Here is a 27,879-nt window from a genome sequence, read left to right as displayed (position 1 = left end):
ATTGGCCCGATGGCGAAGCACATGGGAGTGCGTCTAGAGTTGAGAAGTTCTTCAATGCGCAGGAGCATGGAGAGCAATTGTCCTCTCATCGTCACCCTCTTGACACGCCACGTGCCGAGCTGCGAGCGGAACGGAGCAAAGGCAATCTGGCCAGCGGGCACTTCATTTGTCCAAGAAGCTTTGTGGCATGCGGGCGTGTTATTCAGCCGGAAAATGGGCGCGTAAAACTGATAAATAAAAAGCATAAAATAAGAAAACAGAAAAAAAGAGAAAAATTGGAAAAAGGAAAGAAAAAATCGGCTCAAATTCTATGTGTGTGTGTGTGTGTGTGTGCAAAAAACAGAGCAAACTCACAACTTCCGTTAATCGTTAAGAATACACCATCCGTTCTTGAGATCCGTAACCCATTGCCAGGCTATGTGTTTATGAAGTGCGTGAAATTACAAAGAGAAGCAAAAGAAATTGGCGAAAAATTGCAAGAGTCAAGCAGTCAGAATGCTGGCCAAACGTTTGGCAAATAGCAGCCAGCATCAGTACTGGTAAAGAATTAAGCTAACCGGCTAGCCAAAATGCATAAAAGTGAAAGTTAAAGTTGTTGTCTCTAAATAAAAGCCAATTAAAAGTTCAAAGCCCTCCCAAAAATAAATATGCCAGGAACGAGAAGTTCAAGGAGCTCGAGTTGGAGTTCGAGATGAAGTGTGGCAAGTGCGGAGTGCGTGGTTGGAGTGTGACGATGATGATGATGCAGCATTGTTGGCTCAGCATGTGGTTGCAGCTGTGGTGCTTTCCTCTACAGCGGCGGCATTTCAATTTGCTTGTTAAATCAATAGGAATCGAATTTCTTTCTTTCTTTTTGAGGGTTTCTTTGTATGCATACTACCCTTGCTATAGAAGCGTTAATTTTATGAGAGTTGACGTCTAAGTAATTACCATATTCCTGCCACAAGTTTGCACAAGTTCTATTCTCTCATTTTTTACTGTCACTGTGTTCGTGTTGTGTGTGTTTTGTGTGCTGACTGCAGCCAATGTGCGCGCAATTTGGCTAAGAGCCGTTGCCGCCGCCGCCTGTAGGTAGGTCAAAAGGCGCAGTCAACACGCCAACAAACATAACACGCCAGCCACAGCCAATGCGGCGGCTAGACCTTTCTCAGTCTCAAGCGGAAGCAGAAAGCCAAGAACAACAAACAAAAAAAGCAACAGCAATAGCAACAACAACAACGGTTGTAGGCGGTTTTAGCGCCAGTCGCAAGTCAAATTCATTAGACTTGGGCATGGGTCCACCAAAAAATAAAAACCCAACAAAATAAAAAACAAAGTGAACATGCCAAACTGCGGCCACGGCTATTTCCCTCTTGTTTATGCCTTTACCAAACAAAAAAAAACTGTACATTATAAACTCCATATTTAGTCTAGGCTTAGCAGCCTTAGTAAAAAGGATTTTCACAAATACTGTAGAAGCATTTTTTGTTTCGACAAATATTTATAAAAGACTTCATTTGCCATGAAAAATTTATTTCAACCTCTTTACACTTTACCCAGTCGATTAGAAAATTGTTAGTTTGTATTTTAATCAATTTCAGTTTTCAAAAATGTTTAATAATCTTTTGTTATATGTAATTCTTACAGCGGGGCAACTAGTCGTATACGTAATGTACATAGAGACTTTAAATAACATCTTTAAGCTAAAAGCCCAACATATTCTTTATTTTATTCCCTTTAATTCCAAAAGGGTACATTTCGATTTCGTAGCCTTTTTTTGAATGGTTTTCGTTTCCTTTTTTGTGTTTTCTGTGTTCTATTATATCGATTTGTCGTCTCTTCGTCTAAGAAGAAGGCGCGGTGGCACAGGCAAAAGCTAACCAAGAACGAGCCGGCTAATAATGCTCAGTAGGTCAGCGCCGCGGCAGTTTGAAGTGCGTTAGAAGCAACAGTGGCTAGAGGCAGTAAAACGAAAAGGAAAACTAGCTCAGCCAGTATCAGCAGAAGAAACTGACGACTGAGGGGGTTGGCTACAACTTGAGGCATATAAAAATAGCAGCCCTATGCCACACGAACCTACACACACAAATACACACAATGTAAACTTCAAACGCGCTTGGCCTACTTTCTGGGTAATGGGCTGGGACGCCAACTCATCCATTTCAACTCATACCCAATCCTCATACCAAGGACCAAAGTTTCAACGTCCTCGCCAGACCGCAACCAAGTTAAATGAAGCACATACACTGCAGGGGCATGTCCACAAACAAAATGACCAACTGGCAAAAGGAATGGCCATGGTACATACAATCAGGCCTGGCCGGGGCTGGCAAGCGTTAATCATACGCATCGTGCTTCAATCCGAGTAGAGGGGAATGTAAAGTCAATCAGCGTTTAATTGACAGCTGCAGTCAATGGCAGGCACATCCACAGCCGCAGTCACAGCCAGTGCCATAGACACAAAGGCACAGCAAGCCATTGCAAAAATTGGTGATCAAGAAAGTGACCAGAGATACTGAGTTCGATATGCTATTAGTGAGGACAGATGAGAAATGATTGCCAACAACTTTGGTAGCAATTTGAATTCAAGTTCCTTCTCATTTCTTGCTCTTAACTACTTACCTTTTTGAGACATATCCTTCTGAGTTGGGTCGTGCAAAGTTTTTTGTGCCTTTTATATCCAATTGTCCAATCTTAGGATCAAAAAAATTTGATAAAAACAATTTGAATAATATCTTCCGGTGTGAGCTATTTTGTTCCTTAAGACTGTTTATGTTTATTTTTTCGTACTTCAAAAAGCTCCACAAAGTATGCAACATAAAGTATTTGAAACTTCTCACACAACTCCAAGCATTTCGCACGGCATTTTCCAATTAGAATTGCCAGAGGATATGTTGTTGTACCCGCAAGATGGGATAAGGAATGGGTTGGGAACGGGTGCCAAACATGCGTGGCACGTGAGCAGCAAAGTAAACATGCTAGTACCATACCATATTCATATGTACACACACATACACATGCATTCATAAAGTTGTGTGTGTGTGTGTTGTGTGCTTGGTTGTGCGTCCATGTGCGTGTGTATGCATGTAAATTACGAAATCGTGCAAAAAAAAGGTGCCATTAAAAAAAAAAAAAGCGCAAACACATACAGAGAACAGAAAAAAATGGTTCAAATGTGGCACATTTAGTTCGTCGATTCTTAAACACTCTTTAGTCAACTAAAAAGCATCGCTTGTTACAGAAGCCTTTTACTATTTTTCCATCACGTTTATCGAAACTCAATTAAACAAACTTTTGCCAAGAGTATGGAACTAATTACTGATAGTTGATTGTGTCAATATTTGTCTAATTGTCCACTTTTAGAGAGTTCAATAATACTGCTAGATAATTGGTTTCTGTTATAGATCTTATCAGCGTGCAATTAGTTTAATCTATTCTGGGGAAATGCATGCATATTGCAGATAAATATATAGTTTATTTATAGTTGCCACTTTGATAGTAAAGTTGTGATATCATTTTATGGTTTCAAGTAAAAACAAAAAAGACTAAGGAAGAGGAACACTTACTTCACGCCCGTCACGCGAATCGCCATCACTCTGACACTCCTCGACCTCCGACTCAGGCCTCGCTAACCCTCCTTTCTCCTTCCATCCTCTGCCGCAATCGCGCATTGCGTATACGCCGCGTGCTCTCTGGCTAAGTGGTTTTTGGATATAATTGCAGGTGCGCTGTGTTGTTGTGGGGGCTATCGTCGTAGTGGTTGCTCTTAACGCCCCGCTGCCCCCCGTCGATGCCGATAATAATGTGGCTGGCGTTGGCAGTGCCAGGAGCAGATCCCGTGTCAGTTCCCGTGCCAGTCCCAGGCCATAATCATCATTTGAATGCGGTGAATAACTCTAAACGCAATAAAAATAATGCGAACAACAGCAACACCACAAACACTAACAACAGCAACGGCAATAGCAACAACATCAGTTCTCATCATTGTCACATTTGACGTAGCAGCAGCAGCAGTAGCAGTAGCAATATCATAAATTTCAACAAGAACCATAGACTTTTGCCCCAAACCAGCACCACCCGGATTAAAAGGCCAAAAAGCACGCAAATTTTTCGACTTTGCGTCATGCTAGCTACAACAAGAACAACATCAACAACAATAGCAACAGCAAGAAAAGAAGCAGCAACAATAGAAAAAACAAAACCAGCAATTACAACACCAACAACTGCCACATCAGCAATTACAACAATATGGTTCTAAGCACCGAATGGTCTCAGGTGGAGGTTATCGATCTGATCAATGATGGGAACGGCCTTGGGTTCATCCTTGTTGGGGGTCGCAGCACAGGCGTTGTCATCAAAGCCCTAACACCTGGGGGTGTTGGGGAACGCGATGGCCGCCTACAGATGGGCGACCATCTGCTGCAGATTGGCGAGGTAAATCTGCGTGGCTTTAGCTCGGAGCAAGTGGCCACAGTTCTTCGTCAGACCGGAGCTCAGGTGCGTCTGATTGTGGCACGGCCCGTGGAGCCGACGGCCATCGATTACCAAACGCTGGCCAGTCATGCGCCTATTATACCAACTAAGCTCCTCTCCGACCCGGAAGAACTGTCGCGTCATCTCTTTCAGAATCCGAGCTTTGCCACAGCAGCAACGGCGGCAGCAGCAGCCGCAGCAGCAGCTACTGTGGGTGGGCCATCGATGGATGTGACAAGTCTTGTGGGCCTGGTGCGTGGCGGACCCACTGACGATGAACAGATGGCCCATGTGCCACCGCCATTGGAGTCAACTGTCAGCGGAACGCTGCAGCTTGGCGAGCTGGCGGATCTGGCCGATCTGCCGCTGCCGCCCATTCCGCCGCATTTGGCTAGCAGCAATTCAGTGGAGGGCAGCTGCAGCATTCGCCAGTGTCCGCGCGACTTGGACATTGTGCCATTCTCCATATTATCGCCGCCGCCGCGTCTCTCCCTGCAGTTGTCCTTGGATCCACATTGGACTGCTGTCTCCGGGGAGGAGGAAATGCAGATGCAGTTGCAGCTGCAGCAACAGCATATTGAGACTGTGATAGCCGGCAAAAAGTTGGCCAACGATGACGACGATGCCTCACCCTCTCGCTCGGCCTCAGCGTCTGCATCACCCTCGTACATAGACTCCCCTGAGACAGAGACTTATGTGGTCGAGTTGCACAAGAATGTCTATGGCCTGGGCATTACGGTGGCCGGCTATGTGTGCGAGGAGGAGGATCTGTCGGGCATCTTTGTAAAAAGTATCATCGAGGGTAGCGCCGCAGAGATGAGTGGCCAGATTCAAATTAATGATCGCATCGTAGCAGTTGACGGGCGTAGCCTGGCTGGCGTGACGAATCATCAGGCCGTGGAGCTGCTGCGGAATACGGACATCGAGGTGCATTTGACGCTGGAGCGTTTCCTGCGTGGCCGCAAGTTCGAGCATCTACAGGTGGCCCTCACCGAGTTGAAGGGCAGCGCGGGCCCCTCCGCCGCGGGCGTCGGTGGCAACGGTGACAACGATGGCGATGCCCAGTCCCAGCTTTCGATGCCAGCGTCACCCTCGATAGCCACGCTCAGCTGGCTGCCGCCCAAATCAGTGGACGCCGACTCGATTGCCACCGAAGGCGGCGGCAGTCAGCTGCCATTGGAGTTTGCCGACCTGCCCTCCCGGGACACCGTGGACTCGAATATGTCGCACGTGTTGGACCGCAGCGACCACAGTGCACCGCCAGCTCCGTCAGTTCAGCCTCAGTCCCAAATGGTGCTTGCAGAACCTGTCACAGATCAAATACCAATGGCAATGGCATCGACCATTATGACCAATGGCCAGGCCGATGATAGTGGCAACGACACCGACGAGCAGTGTCCAGAGCCCGAGGCTGAGCCAGAGCACGAATCGCAGACGCCTGGCCAAAGTCGGACGCCCACCAATGAACCGGAGCCCATTGCCAGGCTCAAGGTTGCCAGTCCCAGCGCCGCATCTTTGCGTGTGGCCTGGAAAAGTGAGTTTCCCGAAAGTGAAATATTAGTTGCCGAAATAAATAAACTTTCAGGTCTAGGGATCAGCCTGGAGGGCACTGTGGACGTGGAATGTGGCATTGAGAAGCGTCCGCATCATTATATCCGATCGATCCTCGAAGATGGGCCAGTTGGCAGGCAGGGAATTCTGCGACCCGGTGACGAACTGCTCCAGGTGAACGAGCACAAGCTACAGGGACTCCGCCACATAGAGGTGGTTAAGATTCTGAAAGAGTTGCCCGCCCGTGTTAAGTTGGTCTGTGCACGAGGTACTCGTGTGCCCTCGATTATAAATACATCACAGAATCCAGAGGCCTTTGAGACGCGTAGTCTCCTGCCGGGTGGACACCAAAGCCTGCAGAATCTGTTGAGCAAAGCACAGTCGGAGAGCTCACTGTACACATCCAGCACGGCCACTCTGACGGATGCCGCGGCAGCCGGCGGCACTCATCAGCGTTCCAAATCCCTGGAGAATGTATCCGGACTGGCGCTGTGGAGCTGTGAGGTGACAACCGTCGACATTGAAAAGACAGATCAGGGCTTCGGCTTCTCCATTCTGGACTATCAGGATCCCCTCGATGCGGAGGGCAGTGTTATTGTGATACGTGGCCTGATACGCGGTGGTGCTGCAGAGGCAACTAACGAAATCTATCCGGGTGATCGTCTCATTAGCGTTGGCGAGCACACATTGCAGGGTCTCGAACTGGACGAGGCGGTGGCCATACTCAAGGCCATGCCGCCAGGCAAAACACGTCTCGGCATTTGTCGGCCCCTTTCCACATCGGATAGTAATAGCAATATAGCCTCGCCTCTTGGTGACTCGGCGAGCACGTAGTGACATCGCATCCACTGGACTCCACCCCTTCAAAATGGATTGCAATCGAGGCAAACCTCAAATGTGTAAGTAATATAAGTACAAACAAAATTTAAATAAATATTTTCCATCTGAGATTGCTCAAAATTTGATTGCCCATTCACAGAATTTTGTATTTCGTTTATTAATATAACAATTTTTCGTTTTCATTTTCTGAAACAAAAACGTTTCATCCAATTTGCCAGAATGCTGCATTCATTCATTTGGGATTGTTGCAGCTGTCGCTCAATTGTCAATGTGAATACAAACTGAGGCATTATTAAATTGCCTTCTGATCCACCTGTCGCCAATTTCCGATTGTCTCTCTGACTGTCTGTTTGTCTGTCACTCGCAAATGCTGCCAGAATCAGAATCACTCATCTATAAAGTCAAATTCATTGCTTTCATCTTGTGGCGTTGCACATGAGCTTTTCCGCTTTAATTGTTGGCCCTTTGTGTGTGACCGCCCCAAAGCCATTTTGTTCATAGCCACGCCCTCCTAAAGGGGCACAACAACAAAATCACAAAAAAATAAGAATGGAACAAAACAAAAAACTTTTATTGCCTTTGTCAAATTGATGACCGTTGTGAGGTTTTTGCACATTTGAAGTCACGATGAAGCCTTTTTCTTTGTTTCTACCTGTGGAATGGCACGGCATGGCATGGCATGGCAGGGACCCGCTGTCCTTTCGAGTGTCTATCTATATTTGTGTCCACACACTCATACAAATGTGCTGTGAGACCCTCGTGTCAGTTTGTCCCTTTGTCAGCCACTTGTTGTTGCTTTTTACTTCTTCTTGTTGTTGTCAGTCCTTCAATATACATTTTGATTGCATATATTATGAGAGAGTGAGAGTCGTTGAATGAGGCGTTTATTTCGCATACATCAAAAAGTTTTTCACGATTCGCCGTTAAAAACAAAAAACCAAACAAATTCACTCTAAATTTACATGAGTTTTTTTTCCAAAAATAATCGTGAGGTTGATGATTTATTTTAACAATTCGATAATGTCTTAATTTACAAAATTTTCACAAAATGATAACTTATCATTTGCAGGTTGTCTGTAGTAATCGCTTTGCCTACGGCTTATACTGTGATCCAATTTTAATAATCTTGGTCTTAAATCTTCATAGAAAAAGGTTCTTTTCTAGCCGAGAGATATTCTTCTTGAGTATAAGCAGAAGCAACTAAAAATCAGACCGATATTCAAAGGTTCTATATAAATTTTTGTTGACTTCAACTTTAGTCTTTGAATCGAAATGTTTTTCATATTCGCATCCATTTAATCCATTCAATTTCCATTTTCTACACTTCATGTGATAAATCGTCAACAAAATTGAATTAGACAGGCCGAAAGACTTTCATCCTTTTATGTGTGATAATAATGATGTGAAGTTAAATAATTTATAGTCAAGAGATTTCCAAAATAAAGCTGTTGGAGTTTGTAGTTTATAATCAAGTTTGCTGCATCTCTAGAGTCCAGATCAAATGGGCGAAGAGTCAAAGAGTTTTGTTAGTAGAGTTAGTTCATTAAAGTTAAAATGTAAGACTTGTCACACACCATATGCAAATTTAAGAAGTATTGACAATAAGGATGAAAAACTGGCTTAACATATGTTGTGAGATAACTTTGAATACTTATGACGGCACTAAAAATATATATCAACACCTCGAACTTTGCCATGACACACATATGTATGTCTTGGCCTTACCCTTCTTAGCCAGCATCAACGTCTGACTGACTGCGGCTTTTGTCGTATAAATAATTCATGCGTAGAAATAAATACAAAACTTTGAAAACACTTGCCATGGCTGATGCTCTTGCTTCCTGCTAAGGATAAACTGCAAATTACCACTAATCTCCTGGGGTCAACAGTGTGTGAATGAGAGTGTATATTACGTGCGGCATGTGTGTGTGTGTGTATGTCGTATAAATCTCATAAATAGTAATTTTGTTAATTGACTTTGTTGTCCGGTTTGTGGGCCATTCTTCTTGCTTGTGCCAATTGCCATTCATCATTAACAATCTGTCCAATCTTTGACTTATTTAAAAATCATAATTTGCATGGGTTAAGGGCATAAATTATGCATATGGTCGAATCAAAGCTAAAATGACCTTTTGCCATATATATGTATATATAAGAGTATATATCAATATATCCAAAGTGGCAGTGGCGATATCAGTGGCCATGGCCGTGGCTTGTGGCACAAGCAGCAGCTGCTGTCGTTCCACATATACTAGAGAAATAATAGAAATAATAAAAGCTCTCCTTGGCTAGCAATTATAAAATTGTTTGCTCCAGCTGCCGAGGTGCCCGCCTGCCCGTCGCAATTCAAATCGCTGACGGCACTGAAAAAATTATATATAAATATATATGTAAGTACATATATACACACACAATTCTATATGTGCTTTTCTTTCTTTTTTTTTTTGGTTCTTTTTGCTCATTGTTGTTTGCCAGCTTAATTAATTGCCTATTAAAAGTGTTGAAAATTGAAAACACAATTTTGTGCTACTGCAGAGCGAGGGCGAAAGGCAAAAGAATAACATTCCAGCCATGGTCCAGGTGCTGCGGCATGCCGTCGGCATATGAATTTAAATATTATATATTACATCAAATTGCCGCATCAGCGAAATGCCAACACACACATTTATGTATATTAAATATGAAAGATATAATACACTGCTGGCAATAAATATTGCCAGACAGAATCATTGTCCTTAAGAAAATCTTTAAAAACAAAAATTCATTGATTAATAAGTAATTGATAGTCCAGTTCAATCCATCTAGTTCTAAGGTGATCTATGTAGATCACCAGAAATAATTTTCTAAACGATTGGAAGGAAAAAAACAATTAAACAGCGGAACGTGTTTGTTTTGGCAGTGTCAAAATTTTTGTAAACAATTTAAAATTATATTATTTTATGTGGGAAATGCCAGAATATTCCAGGAATTCATTCATTTTGTTTTCAATGATTCAATGTTTCATACTTGTGTCAATGACATTCTTACTTTATATGGTTTAATTTATCCTGAATAGTTGGTGGTAGATTAAAAAACAGCTGACGTTTGTTTTTGCATGTTATGATTAAATTATTTTAAATTTTATGAAATTTTCCTTCGATGGTTTACGCGCTAAATCATCAGTGTATATTGTGCACAGCGGGGCGTATGCGCAACGGGTGAATTTTGCAATTGATTCGACCAGCATTTATTTCCAGTCTGTCTCTCTCTCTCTCTCTCTGTTAGTGGCACGTGGCAGGTGCCACCAGCATCAATGCTGGCAGCGCTTTTTATAACATTTTAATTAACCAAATACTGTCTCGCTGTGGCACAGAAATATTGCAGAAATTGTTTACAGTTGTCAGTTAAGCTGGCGACAGAAGGCACAGATACGCCATGCAAACACACGCAAAAAAAAAAAAAAACACACACACAAGACAGTGGCATGTGGCATGAAATGCATTACAGATTATAAACAATTACATAACTAAATGATACACAGGGCATTGGGCATTGTTGTCTATGGAAATAGTATAATAGACGCTATTCAATTTTACAATATGTAAACACAAATTGTGAAACAATAATAATAAATATCCGATCAGAACTTGAATATATATGTGTGTGTGAGTGTGTGTGGGTGTGTGTATGGGTGTGGGTGCAACAAATGCGTGTTGCAATTGTCTTTTGCAAGTCAATTTTATGATTGGCATAAATGGAGCAGCAACTGATAAATTGTTTACTAAATGTAGAAATCAGAGTGTGGAGAAAAAACGGTTTAATTTTATATACATTGAAGTCGGTCCCTTTTGATAGAAACTTGGCTACGCGCATGCCAAGAAGTTTTCTCTTCGCAAAGCAATCTTTCATTTCTACAACTGATTACAAGTCATAGAAAGAAATAATTACTGTCTAACAACAATAAACACCAAAAAAAAAGGAGGAAAAACTAATTAAAATGCAATGTATATACCGCAAAACATGCTGTCAGTAAGGAGTCTAAGACTCTAAGCCCACTCGTCTAGCAAACATATACATACATGCAAATCTATCAACGTCTGAGCCCTTAGGGCATGGTTTATATGTATATGAACGTATATATGAACGCTTAGAACGCAAAGCATTTATTTAATGCAACAATTGTGTAGACAAGTCACAGATACTAACACTCTTCCGGCGAGAAAAATGTAATGAAGAAACAACAGGGCAACAGCATAATGTGCGCTATCTGTAAGGAAGTATGTATGTGTGTGGCTGGCTGTGTGTGTGTGTGTGTGTAGGGATGTAGTCATGTAACATGCCATGGCACTTTTACTCAAACTTTGTATGCAACGTTTGGAAAACAACAAGTTTTCTTATATCTTTTCGCTCTCATCTCTGTATCCGAGGCACTCTTTGACTCCCGGCGCAATGAGCTTTTGTTCGTACTTACATATCTTTCATTTCGTAACGCTGATAACAACAATTTGTATATGCATCGTATATGTGTGTGTGTACTTATATCTTCCTCTTTTATTTTTGGCACCTCTTCACGCAAGTGCATAAGTTTTACCCATCATACTAATCCCCATCCTTATACCAATTCCCCTTGCCATCATCATCATCAACATCAGCATAATAATCGAGTGTATTAAGGACCTGCTGTTGATTTTTATCTGCCTTAACGCTTATGGCAGTTGATATGTACATACATACATACCAACGTCAAGGGCTACGAGGCCGCAAACGCTTTAAAAATACATAAAAATTAACTGCTGACGCAATTCCCGCACCCGAGAGGCAGGCAACGGAAAGCAAGGCAAAAGTATGAAAAAGACATGGCCCCGTGTGTCTCTGACGCATTCACCGCTCATAATTCCCATAATTGACAAAGCCACTAGACTTCCAAGTGCTCCACCTCCAATCAGCCTGCTCCCGGCTGCCTGCTGAGACTCTTGCTCCAAGTGTTTCCTTATAAATATTTGACAGTCTTCGTGTTTGGGACGACTCATCAACTTTGATTTACTTAACTTGCTTAACTACAAATTATACAATGCAGTTGCCTCCTGTCGTCCTTCACTCTTATGTCCTTCTTTCCCCTCGCACTCACCCTCACTCACCCAGAACATGTGCAACTGAGGCCTGCCTTAATAATAAATAGGATAAATAAAATTCTGGTCGCCTGCGGATGGCAGTAAGGTTAATATTGATTTTTTTCTTTTCGTTTTGTTTCGTTTAATTTTTCTTTTTTTCTCTGCTGCGAAAGACAAAGGGAAACATATGTTTTCATAAATAATTACACTCAGTCCAAGGAAAGAAAATGTTTGTGAGTTAAGCAAATGCGTCAGCCTAGACTCAAATATACCCTGCACATGACATCACAAGAGTTAATCAAATATTTGCTTCAGAGTGTATATCATTTAAGAATATTGTTGCTATTAACTTGAAGTCTCTAATGAATTTTGCTTACAAGCTTAGCTTACGGTTTTGAGTTTCTGCCTCTCAAAATAATTCTTATAAACTCTTTCTCTTAGTAGGATAGAAGTCCTTTATGAATGTGAACATGCGCTTTGAGTGTGGGTGTGTGTGAGAGGTTGTCCAAGTATTAATATAAATATTACCAATATGAGAAAGGGGCTTAGAACAACAAGCTTTCTAAAAGTAATTCGTACCTTGACATTTCAAAAATAATTACATACAAATACATATGCACTCAAATAGGCAACGAAACACAGGCCTAATGGTTTCATTTTACTTACGTCTCTCCCTCTCTCTCTCTCTTTATCTCTCTCTAATCCTGGGCCCATTTACAATCATTAGTTTGATGCGTGATTTCAACTGTAATCCAATGACATGCAAATTGCATGCATTTGTGTCTGGGCGAACTTTTAATTGCAGAGCAAAACCCACTCTGCTAACATTCGTTACTGCCCTTGGCCATTTTTGCTCTCCGTTTGTTTGAACTGAGACACTGCGACTGGCAGATAACTACATGTGTACATATACACACGTAGTTAGATCCGTAGTGGGTCCCATTGTGCATGCAAAGATTACCGCATAAATGTACTTGCAGCCAACCCACAGGGCTCAAAAGCCTGCCCACACATCTCCGCGATGTCTCCCATCCCATTCAACTTGGTGTCATGCGTCTGCACACCACAGTTTAACGTTGACGCATTGTCAATACAACTGATGGAGCAGCAGATCCTGTTTCTCCTGCTATTCCTCCATCTCCATCGCCTCCTCCTGCTGTTGGCTAGCGGCAAACTGACATAACATTTGAATATACAAGTGGAGTGCAGATGCTGTGATGAGCTCTTCACCGAAAGATGGACAAATAAAAGGGCCTTTAAAGTTCATTGGAAACTCGAATCCACCGCACATTTCAACAGCGACTATTCCCTAAATCCGCCATTGATTTAATGGTAAATCAAGTGAACGAAATTCCACTTAAAAGCGAGAAAAGGCTTGTTTATTGGCATTGGTTGGTTTAATAAATACTTGGTAAGAGATACTTTTTGGTAGGAGACACCAAATATGTGCTTGATGTTTGTGCCGCTGGCCTTTGAAAGTTTGTTACCGTTTATGTCACCCAACTTTAATACACTCCCCACCTTCCCCTTCAAACCTCTCAGCGTAATATCCTTGCTTGCGTAGCATTACGTGCTTTTCATGCTTTTGTGTTTAATGTAATTTCACAGTTATTGTTGTTGCTATCAAAGCGAAAAACTCCGCCGACAATGGGAACATGTAAAGATGACTACTATGTAGTCATAAGTATAAGGTATTGAATGCAGATGTGTAAAGACGGAGGAATATGATATACATATCTATGTAGATACATACATACGTAAATACTTATATTCATATATGCAGATATACATATATGTACACATAAATTACGTATACGCTACGACAAGTTCAATCAAAACGGAAAGCAGCTCTCTTACTCCCCCCTTTGAAAGACTCCCTAGCTGATGCTCTCTGTCTCTCTTTCTCTCTTCCTTTTTTCCTGTATGTATTTATATGCAATTTTTCTTCATCTTTTATGTATGTGCGCTGTCGTCGAAGCAGCTTCAGCGGCAACAGCGGCAGCTCCAGCCAGCCTGCCATCCAGCCATCCTGCCTGCCTGCTTTTCATATCCTTTCGAGTGTGCATACGTACATATACATATGTATTTTCTACTTGTCAGCCAACCGCCTCTGCCGTTTGCATATGTAAGTCGCTGTAATGATATTTGTTTGTTTGTTAGTTTGTGCCTGTGCGTTGAAAGCATTGAAATGTTGTTTGTCAAACATTACCACCATCAGGCCGGGCTTCCAGTCACCCAGTCACCCAACACCCAGAAAACTTGTGCACTTTTCTAATGGTTAGCCCTGGGGCGGGGTACTTTGAGGCCCAGAAGAGCGACGCATTACAACTCGCTTACAACTCGCAGCATGATTCAATTACCACGTGACTGGCTCGAATACAGTTTTTGGTTTGAAAAATTTGCATAGACATCCTCAGGCACTTCGTTGGTTCCTCGCATCTATGCAATTGACATATATGTACATATATATAGTAAACAATAAGTATTTCTTTGAATTCAATTTTATCTTGCGCCTCATTCCAATCTCTTAAGACAAATTTCGGTTGGATGTGTATGTTGAATATTTAGATTTAAATGCCCCAAAGGATTTGCCTTTGATTTGTGCTTACAAATTTTAGCCCAAGCCCGCAAGCGTCATTTCCAAATGTCCCAAGTTACACACACACACACACACACGAAACACATGCATATCAGATCTGTGCGGCTTGATTGATGATGATACGAGTAACATGCGTCCCACCAGTTGGTAGCAGCCAGAACTGCCAGGCAGCTGAAGCCGCCGCAGCCACAGAGGCTTGAATAGTTAAGGCCATGCAGACGTGTTCACTTCTCGTCGTGCACATTATCCTGGCACCTGTCATGGGCCAAAACTAGACAAATTCTATTATTTGTTGGCATACATAACACCATGACACTCACACAATTACACCTAGGAATACACACAAACAGAGACCAAATTGCATGTCTCATGCTAGAGGAACATCGCTTCAAAGTTGCTGAAAGCTACAGTAAAACTTACTTGTACAGGTTTCACTTTATAATTAAGGGAACTGTGGGAAATTTAAAGATGCAAATTTTGTTTAATAACAACTAGAAGAATGTATAGAAGGAACTTTGTTACTTAAAGTGTGTAGAATAATTAAAGTTTAACCAATTAACAGCCCTAGATCATCAGCTACCTCTTCTGTATGTATCTATTGTGATATCATCTAACTATAGGACCTATTCAATTGGCAGTGACTGTATTTGATAATTGGCTAAAAATATATTTGTCAGATTTAATGATTTGCCCTTTTAAAGACCAGAGTCTCATGACATGACATGGCAAAACATTTAAATGCCATCAGGCAGTTAGTTTTTTTTCCTCACCAACCACAATGACAACAAGATTAATGCAATCAGTGTGCCTAATGCTCTCTCTTCCGTAGAGAGGATATTGCATTATGTTTTTTTGTGGTTTTTTACACAGCTTGGTGTAAATTAAAATTGATTTTGTGTAAATTAATTTCATGTAAGCGGCATTAAATTGGCTCTCTGCACCCAAAACCCTGACTTTCCCATATTGTTTATGCACACACACACGCATAGCCCAGGCACATTTGATGCTCGATGCCCGATGGTCGACCAAAATTTTGTCCCAAATTGCTAACCGGGTCCAATTTTCGACCTTACTCTCTCTGCGATTCTCTTTCCCCAAAGCTATGTCAGTTGTTTACTTTTCGGGTGCCTCTACTGGCTATGTTTGCACTTCATTTTCATATTTAAGTTCATTTATTATGCGAATGTAATTAATTATAAAGTTTAACGCGCATAAATTCAATGCTTCAATTTTACAGATGACAGAGAGAAGAGAAGAAGAGAGCGAATGAGAATTTGGGCAAGAGAAGGTTAATTTAGTTTATTGGTAAAATTTAAATTATTAGCTTTCTATAGAGGCTTGAAATTATAAAACTTCCAATGGGTACATCTAAGAATATAAGCTCTAAACAACTTTTCCACACAATGTTGACAGATCTTTTGGAATTTTGTGATGAAACTCGCAGAGAGAATCACTTTTAAACGTACTTGAGGTCATAAATTTATAATGCTTGCTGACATTCGACGGTCACACGGTTTGCTTGAGACTAAATGATGACACTAACAATGCGATGCTTCTTGGCTTCCTGGTTTGGTTGGATAAGGATGGCAATGACAGTGACAGCTGTTGCAGCAGTGCCAAACCAAATCACAAATACAAACAAAGAAACAACTTACACATTTTAATGTGGTTTCCTTTTTTGCTTTGGTGTGTGTATATACTATAGCATACTTTTCAGCGCTCAGAACCCAAACCAAAGCAAATCCAAAACGAAACGAAAGTAAAAAGTAAAATCAGCTACCCAGTTGCCAGTTCGGAGAACGTAAATTATGCAACATGCTTTTAGGCGGGGCAAAAAACAAGAAGCATTGATATCCGAAAGCAAAGACCCCCCAAAAAAAACAACAACAACAAAATCATACTCAGATTGCAAAAATTGAGATGAGTACGGAAAAAAAATGTTCAGGCTTCGCTTTCATTTATTTATTTCGGCTAACCCTTTGGGCCAGAGCTACTCGTGTTCATATATTCATACATATATAGATGTATATAGAAAACAGTGCCGTATTAAGCCCGCGCGGGGCCAGTAGTAATTCTTTCTCTACTTAATTAACAAACAATGGGACATAGTTTGCCATAATGTCAAATGTCAAATGTACTTTGTGTAATGAGATTCTCTCGTCCCAGATTAACAAAGTGAGGATATTGCCTGCCTCAAGAAAATCACGATATGAACTTTAAAATCGGTCAAATGACAGAATTATATGCACGCAAAGTTACAGGTTTTTGAGCTTAACGAATTACACAATTAAAAGTCTCAGGGAGATGTCAGGATCATTTCGTACTCCTGCTACGTGGCTAATCCTGCACTGTATGTTGATACGTTGATATGGCATAACTGGCTTACCCATATCAACACATTCAATGTGTATGTATGTATGTATGTATGTGGGTATATTTGATTGTCTGCATGTCAATTTTAATGGCTGGCCATGAAAATGAAATGCAAGCAATGAAAAATTCAAGCATTTCAACATGATGGACACTAGAGCGCCGATAATTTATAGCTTGAGCATTTATAATAATGACAGCAACAACAACAATAATAACTACTAAATTGAAACCCTTTTGTCGCTGTTCCTTTTCTTTTTTAGGTTTTATATTTTTTTTTGTCAAGGGGTTGAACCAAAGTGTGTGCTTTGACATATCGAATTGTAATTAAAATGCCATTAGGTTACCTTTACGTTTTGGGTTTTTTTTGGCTCCATTTTTATTTTCCAAGTTTGTTTGTCTATTAATTATGAAAAAATGTATGAAAAGGAGAGGGGAAATTGAATTTCTTTAGGGGCCCCTCTGGTTTTAATGTGAATAGGAGCAACAAATTGATTAAATGATTTTCTTTTACGAGCATTTTTATGGCCTAAGCCGACTGCTACTGGCCATTGTTGTTTGTTTTCTCTTTGTTGTTGCTGCCATTTACTATAATTGGATCGTCAAGTTGGCTACAAGTCGAGTGGGCGTTGCGTTTTATTGACATAATATTGATAAAAATGATTGACAAGCCAAGGCAATTTTGCACTCATTAAATTGTGCTCACAGAATTAACTTTAATTGCAGAGAAACAGGGAGAGAGAGAGTGTGTGTGAGAGAAAGAGAGACTGGCCTCAATTAACTTGACTAATGAAACTGAAAACAAAATTAGAAAATTCACAACTATCGATTCCATAAGTTGGCATTGTCTATGTATATGCAAATGAAATGTTTAATTGAAATAATTGATTGCATGAGGGACAAACATATGTAATCGGATTCTCAATTTATCGATGGTCAACCGGAAAGCAATAAGCTTCTTATGCTGACATACTAAAGTAGCGTTAAACAATTTGCAAAAGTGATGCCACAAGCAGATTATGTCTCATCCTGGGAGAGAGAGTGGGGTAAATGTCTACCTGTTCAATTGATCATTTACCTGAGTTTAGTTTTACTTAAGTTATTCTAGTCCTTTGATTGAAAACAAATTACAATAAAACTTCATAAAGGAGATGGAAAAGTTCAAAGAATTTGCAAATAGTGTGAATAATATTTATGCAGAAAAGTTATTTCTCTTGATAAACTACCAAAAAGTCTTGTTTGTGTGCATGTATTTGTATATGTTTGTATACGTGTGGTATACGTGATGAATGTTACGCATACGCCACCCCGCACACCCCAAGACTTTTCGCCCCACTGAGTTCATTGGAAAAAGCATTGGCGTAACTCAATTTTCTTCGTCTTTTGATAAGCTATTTGTACGAAATTCGTTTTGAAAATCAGCATAAAAATAAGGTAAATTAAATTTATCTATGTCAATGGCTTGCCATTGGCTTTGATAAACTCGATAATAGCATTCATGGGCAAGTTATTTTAAGACCATTAAAGGCAGGCTGACAAAATAAAATCCTTTTCTTTTTTTGCCACCATCCACCCACCCACCCACCTACACACACACACCACACACACACACACAGTAAGGGAAAGACGTAATGTTCCGGGGCCAAAGAAGCTGGGGCCAAAAAGGAAGGCAAACGACATTTGCAGATAAGCTTGTCGCATTTCTTTTTTTTTTTTTTTGGGCCACTTTTTTTTTTTTTGCCTTTATTTTGCTACCCGTTTCTTTTGGACATTTAATAAAAGTTGCGGCTGCAATAAAACGACGACGATGACAACGTGTGATGGACAGGCAGATGATGACTAGTAGAGGGGAAATAATAGAATAGGAAGGGGTTAAAGGAAATCTGTTGCTATGGTCAAGTACTCTTATCGTGCCACTCACATGCTACACGATGGTTTTCGGTTCCTTCCGTCTTCTACCCCTCCTTGGAATCGAAAGCCTTGAGGGCCGGGGAAATGGAGTTATAACATTTTTATGGGAAATTCTGGCGAGCTGAGGCTCAGTCCTTGACAATAAAAATCACACTGCCACTGCCTTGGAATATCTTACTGACATACCACTTTGGAAGGCTCTCACACTACGTATTTTTGTTTTCTTCTATTTATTTCCGTTTCTAGATTTTCGACTGTGTTTGTTAGGGGAAATATGGGCAAATAAATCATTTTATTGCAATACAATTTCTGGCTGACACGAGTCTAGTGGCCCCCTTTATTGTTTGCTCTTGTCGTTCTTTTGCTGTGTCACACAATAATGGCTACCGGATGTTTACCATGCCAGTTCCAGCTCCAGCTCCGGCTCTGCCAGTAGCGACTAACTCCATCTCGTGAATAGGACAAACACTAAAGCATTTTATGTGGCCATTGGGAGAGCATACTAACATTCGGCAAACAAAAACCTGACAGTTTCCGTTGCTTTAATATTAATAAGATTGGGAGGCTGTCAATATGACATGGCGCCAATATGCTGTCGCCGGAAGTTGTCCCCGAAATGGCAAACGTTAGTGGTGGGAAGTTAGGGGGAATCCAGGAGTGAATGATATTTCATTGAGGCATTGGCAATACTTTGTTTTTATTATCGCTCAATTCAATCTCAGCGCTTTACATATGTACATATATGTATGTACACGCCCCCCACCAAAAGATAATATCTCAACAGGGGCGTAGCCAGGTAGTGTGTAGGTTCCCTCCCTGTTCCCTAGAAACCAAGTGGAAAACATTTCATTTCATGTATTCTCCAAGCAAAGTGTACCCCAACGACTTGCCGTAAATTATGGCAAACTGTCGAGAAATGTTTTTATATGTCATCTATGGGGAATACGTGTATGAGGTGCGGCTAAGTATGAAACTATTTGCCAGCATGTATAAATATTTATATATTTATGTAGGCAAACTCTTAAAGTCTTAAACTAAACAGATTTATCACTAAAATTTTAACTTAAATATTTGGCAATATATGTAGATAGTTTCATTTTCTGGCAAACAGTTTTCATCAGGTAAATGTCTAGCCCTCGTATGAGAGCTGAAGAGGATTCCAGATATCCATTTGAGTGAATTTTTCAATAAACCAAACCCTATGGGGGTTTATATAAACTGCTGACGACGCTCCTTCAAGTCCTTTTTTTGTTACATCGTGTGCGTTGAATGTGCAATTGGTTTTCTTGGCTGACTCTCTTTCTCGCAGTTTCGTGTCCTCTTGGTGCTGGCACCGGAAACAACAAGGCAACACTTACGGACTCCTGGAAGCGGATATGTTGCTTTGATGCGCATCGACGGGTTGATTTTGTCGTGTGGCAGTTTTGTTTTATTTTCTTGTTTGAGGTTTCAAAGGCTACACGTGCAGCCTCGTGGACTCTTAAGTCGGAGATTTTGGTTAGGCAATTAATATTGTTATGGTTCTTGGCGGAAATTTAATTTAATTATTAATTAGCAGTGACCAAAAGGGAAAGTAACATGGGTCAGCTACTTATATATTACATCAGTTATTATGCTTATTAAACCAAGCAGAAAGCCAATTTATTTTGTCCTTACCTTTCCACATCTGAAGATGATGTGCCCTAATTTGACTTTAACTTATTTGCTCACGAAGCAAATTAATTGCATTTGAATTTTCACAAAACAAAAGCCAATGTGGCTCATTTATGGTGCCCAACAACAACAACAACAACAAGAACAATAACATCGACACCAACTCCAAGACCAAGATCAAAGTCAACATCACAACGGGGTGTTCTCTGACCTAGCCACCTGTCCTCGACTTTACCTTTGCAGTCAAAGTTTTTGTGGCCTCATTTCCTGGGCAAAAGAAAACCAAAACGTAAAGGAGAAGGGGTGAAAAAAACTCCGAAAAAGTGAACGAAACTTTGTCCTCAGTACAAATTTAGTACGCGGTTAAGCCCTTTCAACTCTTTCTCTTTACTCCATCCACTTCCTAGCCCCTACCCGTACGAAACAATCTAAAATATTCATAATTGAAGTTATATACCCACTATGTTTGTATTCAAATGTATGTATGTATATATAAATAGCTAGGAACAATCATGTATGCGTGCTGCTTGATTGTTTTGAACCTGCAATGCTGATGAGTTGTCCAAAAATAGTTTTGGTTTAGTTTCTGACAGTTGGTTTACTTTGATTGACAAACGAAATTGCAAAGATAATTGCATTAAAATTGTCTAAATGAACATGGAAATGTTTGAGAAGTAGCTCACAGTATAGCTAATTAATTGTTCCAAAGATTTAATATTAAAGCATTCCGTTTATAAAATGGAAACCAATTCCGTTTATGAGAGCAATTACTTGACTGGCCAAAGAAATTTACCTTAGAGTTTCTCTCCTTTTTTTTTTTTTTGACAAATTACTGTCACTCGGCTCAAAAGGAAAGTGCTCAAGTAGCCGTAACCGGGTTAGTCTTAAGAATCTGTCCATCGCCTGTTTCTTTATAGCTCCCATCTACATTTATAGCCCACTTGGATGGGCTATTAAATCTAATTGCCAGCCATTTTTAGAATCTACTTAGAAAATCATTTTTAATGTTTTTACCCTTCGTTCTTGTCTGCTTCCCCCCTTTTCACTATGCTAATTGCGAATTTAAAAAGAAAAAAAACACAAAACAAGTCAAAAGGAGAAAATCGTTTGCAAAAAGCAAAAAAGGTAAAAAGAAACCTAAACACTGAAAACTGTGACAATGAACTAGGCCCAGAACAATGAAGTCGAAATTTTGCAATTTAAATTAACATTTTGAGTGAATCAAATAAAAATGAAAGAGGCTGCTGCTGCGATAAAAATAAAAACGGGAAAAAACTGCCAAGCATTGCAAAGAGACTAAATTGTTTTATACCACCCCCCAAAAAAGGACACACAGAGCGGTCAGCATAGACTAGGACAGGAGTCGCAATAATAAAAAAGAAAAAAACAAATATAAAACCGGACAACACATGAGCAGAGGACCAAAGAGTGAAAGGGACCAGGTCCTGAATGGACAACAACCGCCGCAGAGAGCGACCCCAAGCCAGATTTGCATAACACGTTGCGGTAACGTTACACGAATCCGCATCCCCTGTTCTCTATGGTGGGGAGCGGAGACAAGGTGGGCGGAGAAGGCGTGTGAGATTCCTTTATGCCACCTTTGCCATCCTCTGATTCCACATTGTTGTGGTTTTTGCTTTGGTTTTCTGTTTCGCTTTGCTAGGATGTTTTGTTGCCGCTTCTGCACTGTCTACTCTGGTGTTTTGTTTTCTCTTTTATATATTCGAAATATAAAATGTCAACATAAAATGGCATAAAAAGTTGAAAAGTCACAGTGAAAGGCTTAAAGAGTCTTGCATACAATCAGAGAAGTAAAATAGTTTGACTTTTGTAAACATTTCGAAATGAACTTCACATTGAAAGCTAAAAGGTAGAACGCCAAACGCACAATCCATTTCATATACCTGCATATGATTTTTAACCTGGTCAAAAGGATAACTGGAGGCTGTTCAAAAAAACAAAAAAAAAAAAAACTGAAGCAATAGCAGCCAAACAGCAAGGCAAACAAAAGTGGCAGAAAAAAAAGCCAAAAGCAGCGAAAAGGCCAAAGGCGAGGCATCATCAACTAACATACACACACACACACACTTACCCGAAATCGTATAGCCAAGCAACTTACTCTGATATCTATGAGAACTAACATACATACAAGTATAAAATTTCACACTCTGCCACACACACACGCACGCCCAAGCAAGCAGAGAGAAAAAAGGATAGATATCTATGGATAGAAAGAGAGAGCAAGACAGTAATATGGTTTGGGGAGGGAGAAGATGGTTAGAGGCTACGTAAGGCAAATGCAAATACACAAACAATGTCGGTGAGGGGCTACAAAGCCAAGCTAAGGAGGTTTTTGGTAAACAAATTTTACTGCCAACTCATACACCCGCATAAACAACACATAAACATACACACACACACACACACAAGCACATATCTTAATACACTTGAAGGAAAAGAACTGAAAAAGAAAACTCTATGAATATGAGAATAATAAAAAAAGGAATACAACTTGAACTTTTAAAATACACCAACAAATCTCTTTCCCAATATTTGATAGATATCTAATATACTATATCCTTGTGATATATATTCTGATCCTTATAATATATCAATAGCTTAAAGAAGCTTTGATAAACATAAACAAAATTCTTTGTGTACCTATTTTGAGACACTTTCATTGTGTAAAATGAAAGACATACGTATTTTCTCCAAGTGTATATAAGTACATACATTCATAGGTACATACATACATATGCACATTTGTTGCCCCAGACCCAGGACATTCATAGTTAAAATTTAGAGAGACAGCGCCGAGAGATTTGGCAAACAGCTACAATATTCCAACCGCCAACAGTAGACCATTGCCTCGGCATCTCTGCCCACCTAAGAGCCCTCCCCCCTCCTTGTTCTCGTCCTGTTGCGTTAATCAAGGTTCACACAATCGACAACAACAGCTACAACAACAATAACAAGAGGCAATGCCAAGTGAGCACGTGCCAAAATGGGCATGGAACATTTTCAGCTAGCTTTTATTCCTAAACGACAATATTCAGTTTTTGTGTTTTTTTTGGCCATTTGTTGCTGCTGCATTAGTTTTTCCGTTGATTAAAAAATTGTCAAGCCCATTCTTGCCTCTCGGTTGTCCTCCGAATGGAATATATAAAGGAATATGTATATGTATGTAGAGTATTAAAATCGATGGGGTCTTTGCCATATGTCTGTATGTATGTATGTATGTATGTATATATTGGCCGGCCATTTCCAACGACATATCCATTTCGATGACTATCACCAGGGTCGTTTTCCTTGGAATGGGAGGGGAGTGTGCGGGATTTGTGTGCTGACCCTGGCAAACAAAGAATGGGGTGCTTGTTGAATACTCATTTGGGTTAATAACAAATGAATGAATGGCTCATTATATAAAATTATACTGCCAAGTGGCCAAGTGTTAAGGCTAATGATCATACATTGTACATATGAACAGGCTTATGGCTCTGCTAACAAAAATTAACCAAATTAATTATGGTATACACACACATACATACGTATAGACCAATTGCAATGTTCATTAATTTGTGAAATATATAAATTAAGGATTTGCCATTTGGCCAACTTGATGTTAAAGCAAAATGTGCCAGTTCTCATACAGGATATGGTGGCAACAAATACAGGGATTTCAAAATTATGTCAATTAGCAAAGAAGCCAACAAACACAAGTGACTCCTGTAAAGACATTCTTCTGTGGTGTGGTTTTTCTTAACTTAAATTTAGTTGATATATTCATACAATTGTTTAACCTCGTTCATGAATAAATTCCTCACACTCTAAGCCTCTATTTTTTTGAGTTATGTATTTGCCAAACCACTAATCGAATTTTCATACGTTATTCCCATTTATATATAGATGTATACACTAACAATGCATATATATATTCACAGATTATATGACCCTTATATATCAGCCATGTGAGAGAATCAACAGCCAACAACATTTTGCAGCATAAATCAACGGAACTGAGCTGATGACAATTTGTATATAGGCTGTATACCTAAACACTGCATGGCCGAATGGAATGGAATATCCGTAGATATATTATATATAATAATAAAAACTTATGTACGAACCACACAACCACACACGCAAACACACAATCACATACACACATCAAACTATTGTGGTTAAAATTTTTGACAAGAAAAAAGTTGAACATAGTCAACATTTTATTGATGGCAATGCAGAAAAACGAAAACATCAAAAACTAAATACATAAATAAACAACAAAAATACACACATACACACACACACCCTCACACAATACATTCATACCGAATGCAGAACAGAGATTCTAAACTATATCACAAAATGGTAATATCAATAAATTATTAGTAACAATTTCTATGGGCAAAATACTGACCTCCCCCCCAGTCTAACCCAAGCTGCCCCACCTGTCCAACCTATTCTGGCCACAAAAAAACGATTAAATCGGCTGATGTTGACAACATCAAAAGTTGTCAGACTTTAAATTACGAGAAGAAACCAAAAATTAAAATAAACAAACAAGCAAAAAAAACAAAAAAGAAACCAAATGGCATAACAATTTTCAATTTTATTATGCAAATAGCTGTCTCTGCATGTATTTACCACCCCCCCTCTCTCTCTCTCTCTCTCAATCCTTTTCACGTACATCCAACAACAATTTAGCCGACTGTAAATATTCAAAAGATTCTTTTTTATTGTCCTTTTCAATTCCATTAAAACGGTTTTTGGGTGGGGCAGTGGGTCGCGGGGGTGGTCAAGAGTGTTAAGCTCTACGTTAAGTAGACAAAATGCATTAACATTTTTTGGAATTGTAAATTATGAAATGCAAATTTCAAGCATAAGAAAATTGTACTAAATGGGCAAATAATTTCTCAACATTAGATATGCAAAGATATGCGAAAATAATATGTATATGTATCTAGAATTACTTAAAAGAAAACATAATTCTATGCTTATGAAGAATTATACTTATATACAACAAATTGACGACCAAGCAAAAGTAAAACTTTATATTTAGTGAAATGATCAAACTGACACAAAATACAACACCCTCTCACAAATAAATATATAACTGATATAAGATATATACACCCACACACACACACACACACACACACCCAAAAACACTCTTTGAACTTTATGCGAAAACCTAGAGTTAGAGAGCGAAAACTCTTTTCATGGGCTTGTAGTTCTTATAAGTCTTTAAGAAGAAACATTTAGGTCAGTGATTTTTATTTAACAACTTTAGCTAAGAGTCTAAACTCTAGACTGCATAAAAAATACAATCTATTTGCATATTTAGCTTCAAAATTGTTAAAACCATTAAACTATATATGGCCTACAATCTATTGCAAATTTAATTCGTAAAGTTTACTTTTTATATCCTTTTCATCATTTTTAAAACTACTGATCAACATGGCAGGCAACTAGTCAAACTGTCTTTGTCTAGAATTCATCTGTTTGGCACAATTTTAAGTTAAAGAAACTTTATAAGTAAAATCTAAGCAAAAGTTGGCCTAATATTACTCTTTCTTCTTGCCTTGTTTTCTGTTGATATCACTGACCAAAAAGTGAATTGAAAAACTTGAAATATTCAAATGGTTTCTTATCACTAAAGACATTAATAACTTCATATATAGTTCGGAATGGTTCTTGTCCGTATTCACTACTTTTTTCTGAATCTGAACCTTAAAGCATAGAATACATTTAAAATTTAATAAACGACAAAACAAATTAATGAAAAAAAAAACAAAAAACAAAACAAACATAAGAGAAAAAACAAAACAAGCTTGTTAGTGATACTAATTTTAAATGAACAAACAATGTTTGAAATGTTTATATTGTTATGTAATTTCTTAACTAATCTCTGTTGATTTTCCTTGATTTTATAGATAATGATTATGTAAATAGAATGTCAGCTTCAACTTGTAATACATAGAAAACTCAACAGTCTTAATACATTTATAAGATGCATACATACACGAAACATATTATATAGCATGGAAACAAACATTCTAACACATAGTTACATACACATACACATACACATACATACATAATCAAGTATGCATAATGAAAGTGAACAAGTTCCAGGCAAAACTTATATACACACACACACACACACACAGACCGCACATCAATGAAAATCACATCAATTTACCAATTAGCATTAAATATTTAAATTAAAACGAAAAGCATATAAAACACTGTCTGAGCAAATGCAAACTAACTAAATGCGAATGACTAGGCAAATGCAATAGAGAAATGATGAAAACTAAAACCAAAAACGAAACTAAATGCAACGCACGGCAATCCCAATAAAAGAACAAAAATAAAAACAAAAAAACGCCGAAAATACTTACAAAGATGTAAATTGCAGAAGAAGCGTAAATAATAAACCAGAAATGAAAGAACAGAAAAATAAAAAACAAGGAAATATACAAACACAAAGATTATACACAAAATACAAATCCATTCGAATATGCAATTTAATTTAGTCACCTACTTATTCCAATGGGAAACAAAAAACTGTCTGGGGTAAGTTGGAAATATATTCAATTACTCGTAGTTAGCCGGAAGCGAACCACAGAGTGCAGTGTGAGCTGCTCGATTCTGAGTGAATGCATTTGTCGCTAACAATGGGGGTCAGCAAGTGGATAAATTAAATGGTTAAAATACGTGCGTAAGTATTGAAATTTGAGCAGCAGCATACTGAAAGGGTGACTGGCAGGGTGAAGAGCAGAGATGAACCCAAATATGTATATATGGGATTAGGGAAATTATTCGTTAATCCACAATCCTTCTCCCCCAAGGAGCGCAACATCAATCAAATTTAGACAATATTTTAGTGTTTCACTACAACTAACTTTCCATTCTAACCCAAATAAATGTTTTTGTTCGAGGCCTTAGATTCATTATCCCACCAAATTTATATTGCTTAACTTTTTTGTAGGAGTTGTGAAATTAAATTTTCCCCATTTAGTGTTTATCATTTATTTTAGTTGGAGGAAAATGTATTAGAAAAGTTATTTAGTTAATATATTCGTGAAAAAAGAGCTTCCTATGAATATCTAAATATACTCTCCAAACTATTTCAATTCTGATTCATTTGCAGGGAAACTCGCGGCTCAGGGTCACTGTGAGGTCCAAAGTCGGATTAATATTTAATCTCCAGTGTCTGTCTGTCGCTTTGGGCAACGGAAGTGGCACGTATTTAGTATCGTACCAAATGCTGCTAGGCGATAATTAAAATTTGTGACCATGCCAAATGAGATGAAATCAGCCCGGAGAAGAAATAATTGAATTACATTAGACCTACAACCACCCACCCCACCCAAAAAATATATGCAAAGCGAATGCGTAAAACCGCAA

At 39.3% G+C, this 27,879-nt stretch overlaps 1 protein-coding gene and 1 long non-coding RNA gene across 3 annotated transcripts; one reads left to right on the top strand and one right to left on the bottom strand.

Annotated features, from left to right (window-relative positions):
• Positions 1 to 179: 179 nt before the first annotated feature.
• On the top strand, positions 180 to 26,982 carry LOC137584471 (patj homolog). Of its 2 annotated transcripts, XM_068299875.1 has the most exons (4): positions 180 to 539; positions 3,703 to 5,986; positions 6,038 to 6,902; positions 24,408 to 26,982. In XM_068299875.1, exons 2-3 carry the CDS (start codon positions 4,228 to 4,230, stop codon positions 6,835 to 6,837), a joined length of 2,559 nt encoding a protein of 852 aa, XP_068155976.1. In that variant the 5' UTR covers positions 180 to 539; positions 3,703 to 4,227; the 3' UTR covers positions 6,838 to 6,902; positions 24,408 to 26,982. The 2 variants fall into 2 exon arrangements, with proteins under 2 accessions (XP_068155976.1, XP_068155975.1); XM_068299874.1 differs by having other exon boundaries at positions 3,703 to 6,902.
• Positions 192 to 984, bottom strand: LOC137584475 (uncharacterized). Its single transcript, XR_011033481.1, has 3 exons — positions 931 to 984; positions 355 to 415; positions 192 to 227 (listed from the first exon to the last, which is right to left on the bottom strand). It is a non-coding gene; the product is annotated as an uncharacterized lncRNA (long non-coding RNA).
• Positions 26,983 to 27,879: the final 897 nt, after the last annotated feature.

Source organism: Drosophila tropicalis, unplaced genomic scaffold (genome assembly GCF_018151085.1).
Source record: "Drosophila tropicalis isolate 14030-0801.00 unplaced genomic scaffold, ASM1815108v1 contig_878, whole genome shotgun sequence".
NCBI lineage: Eukaryota > Metazoa > Arthropoda > Insecta > Diptera > Drosophilidae > Drosophila > Drosophila tropicalis.
This window is presented reverse-complemented; position numbering and strand designations above follow the sequence as displayed.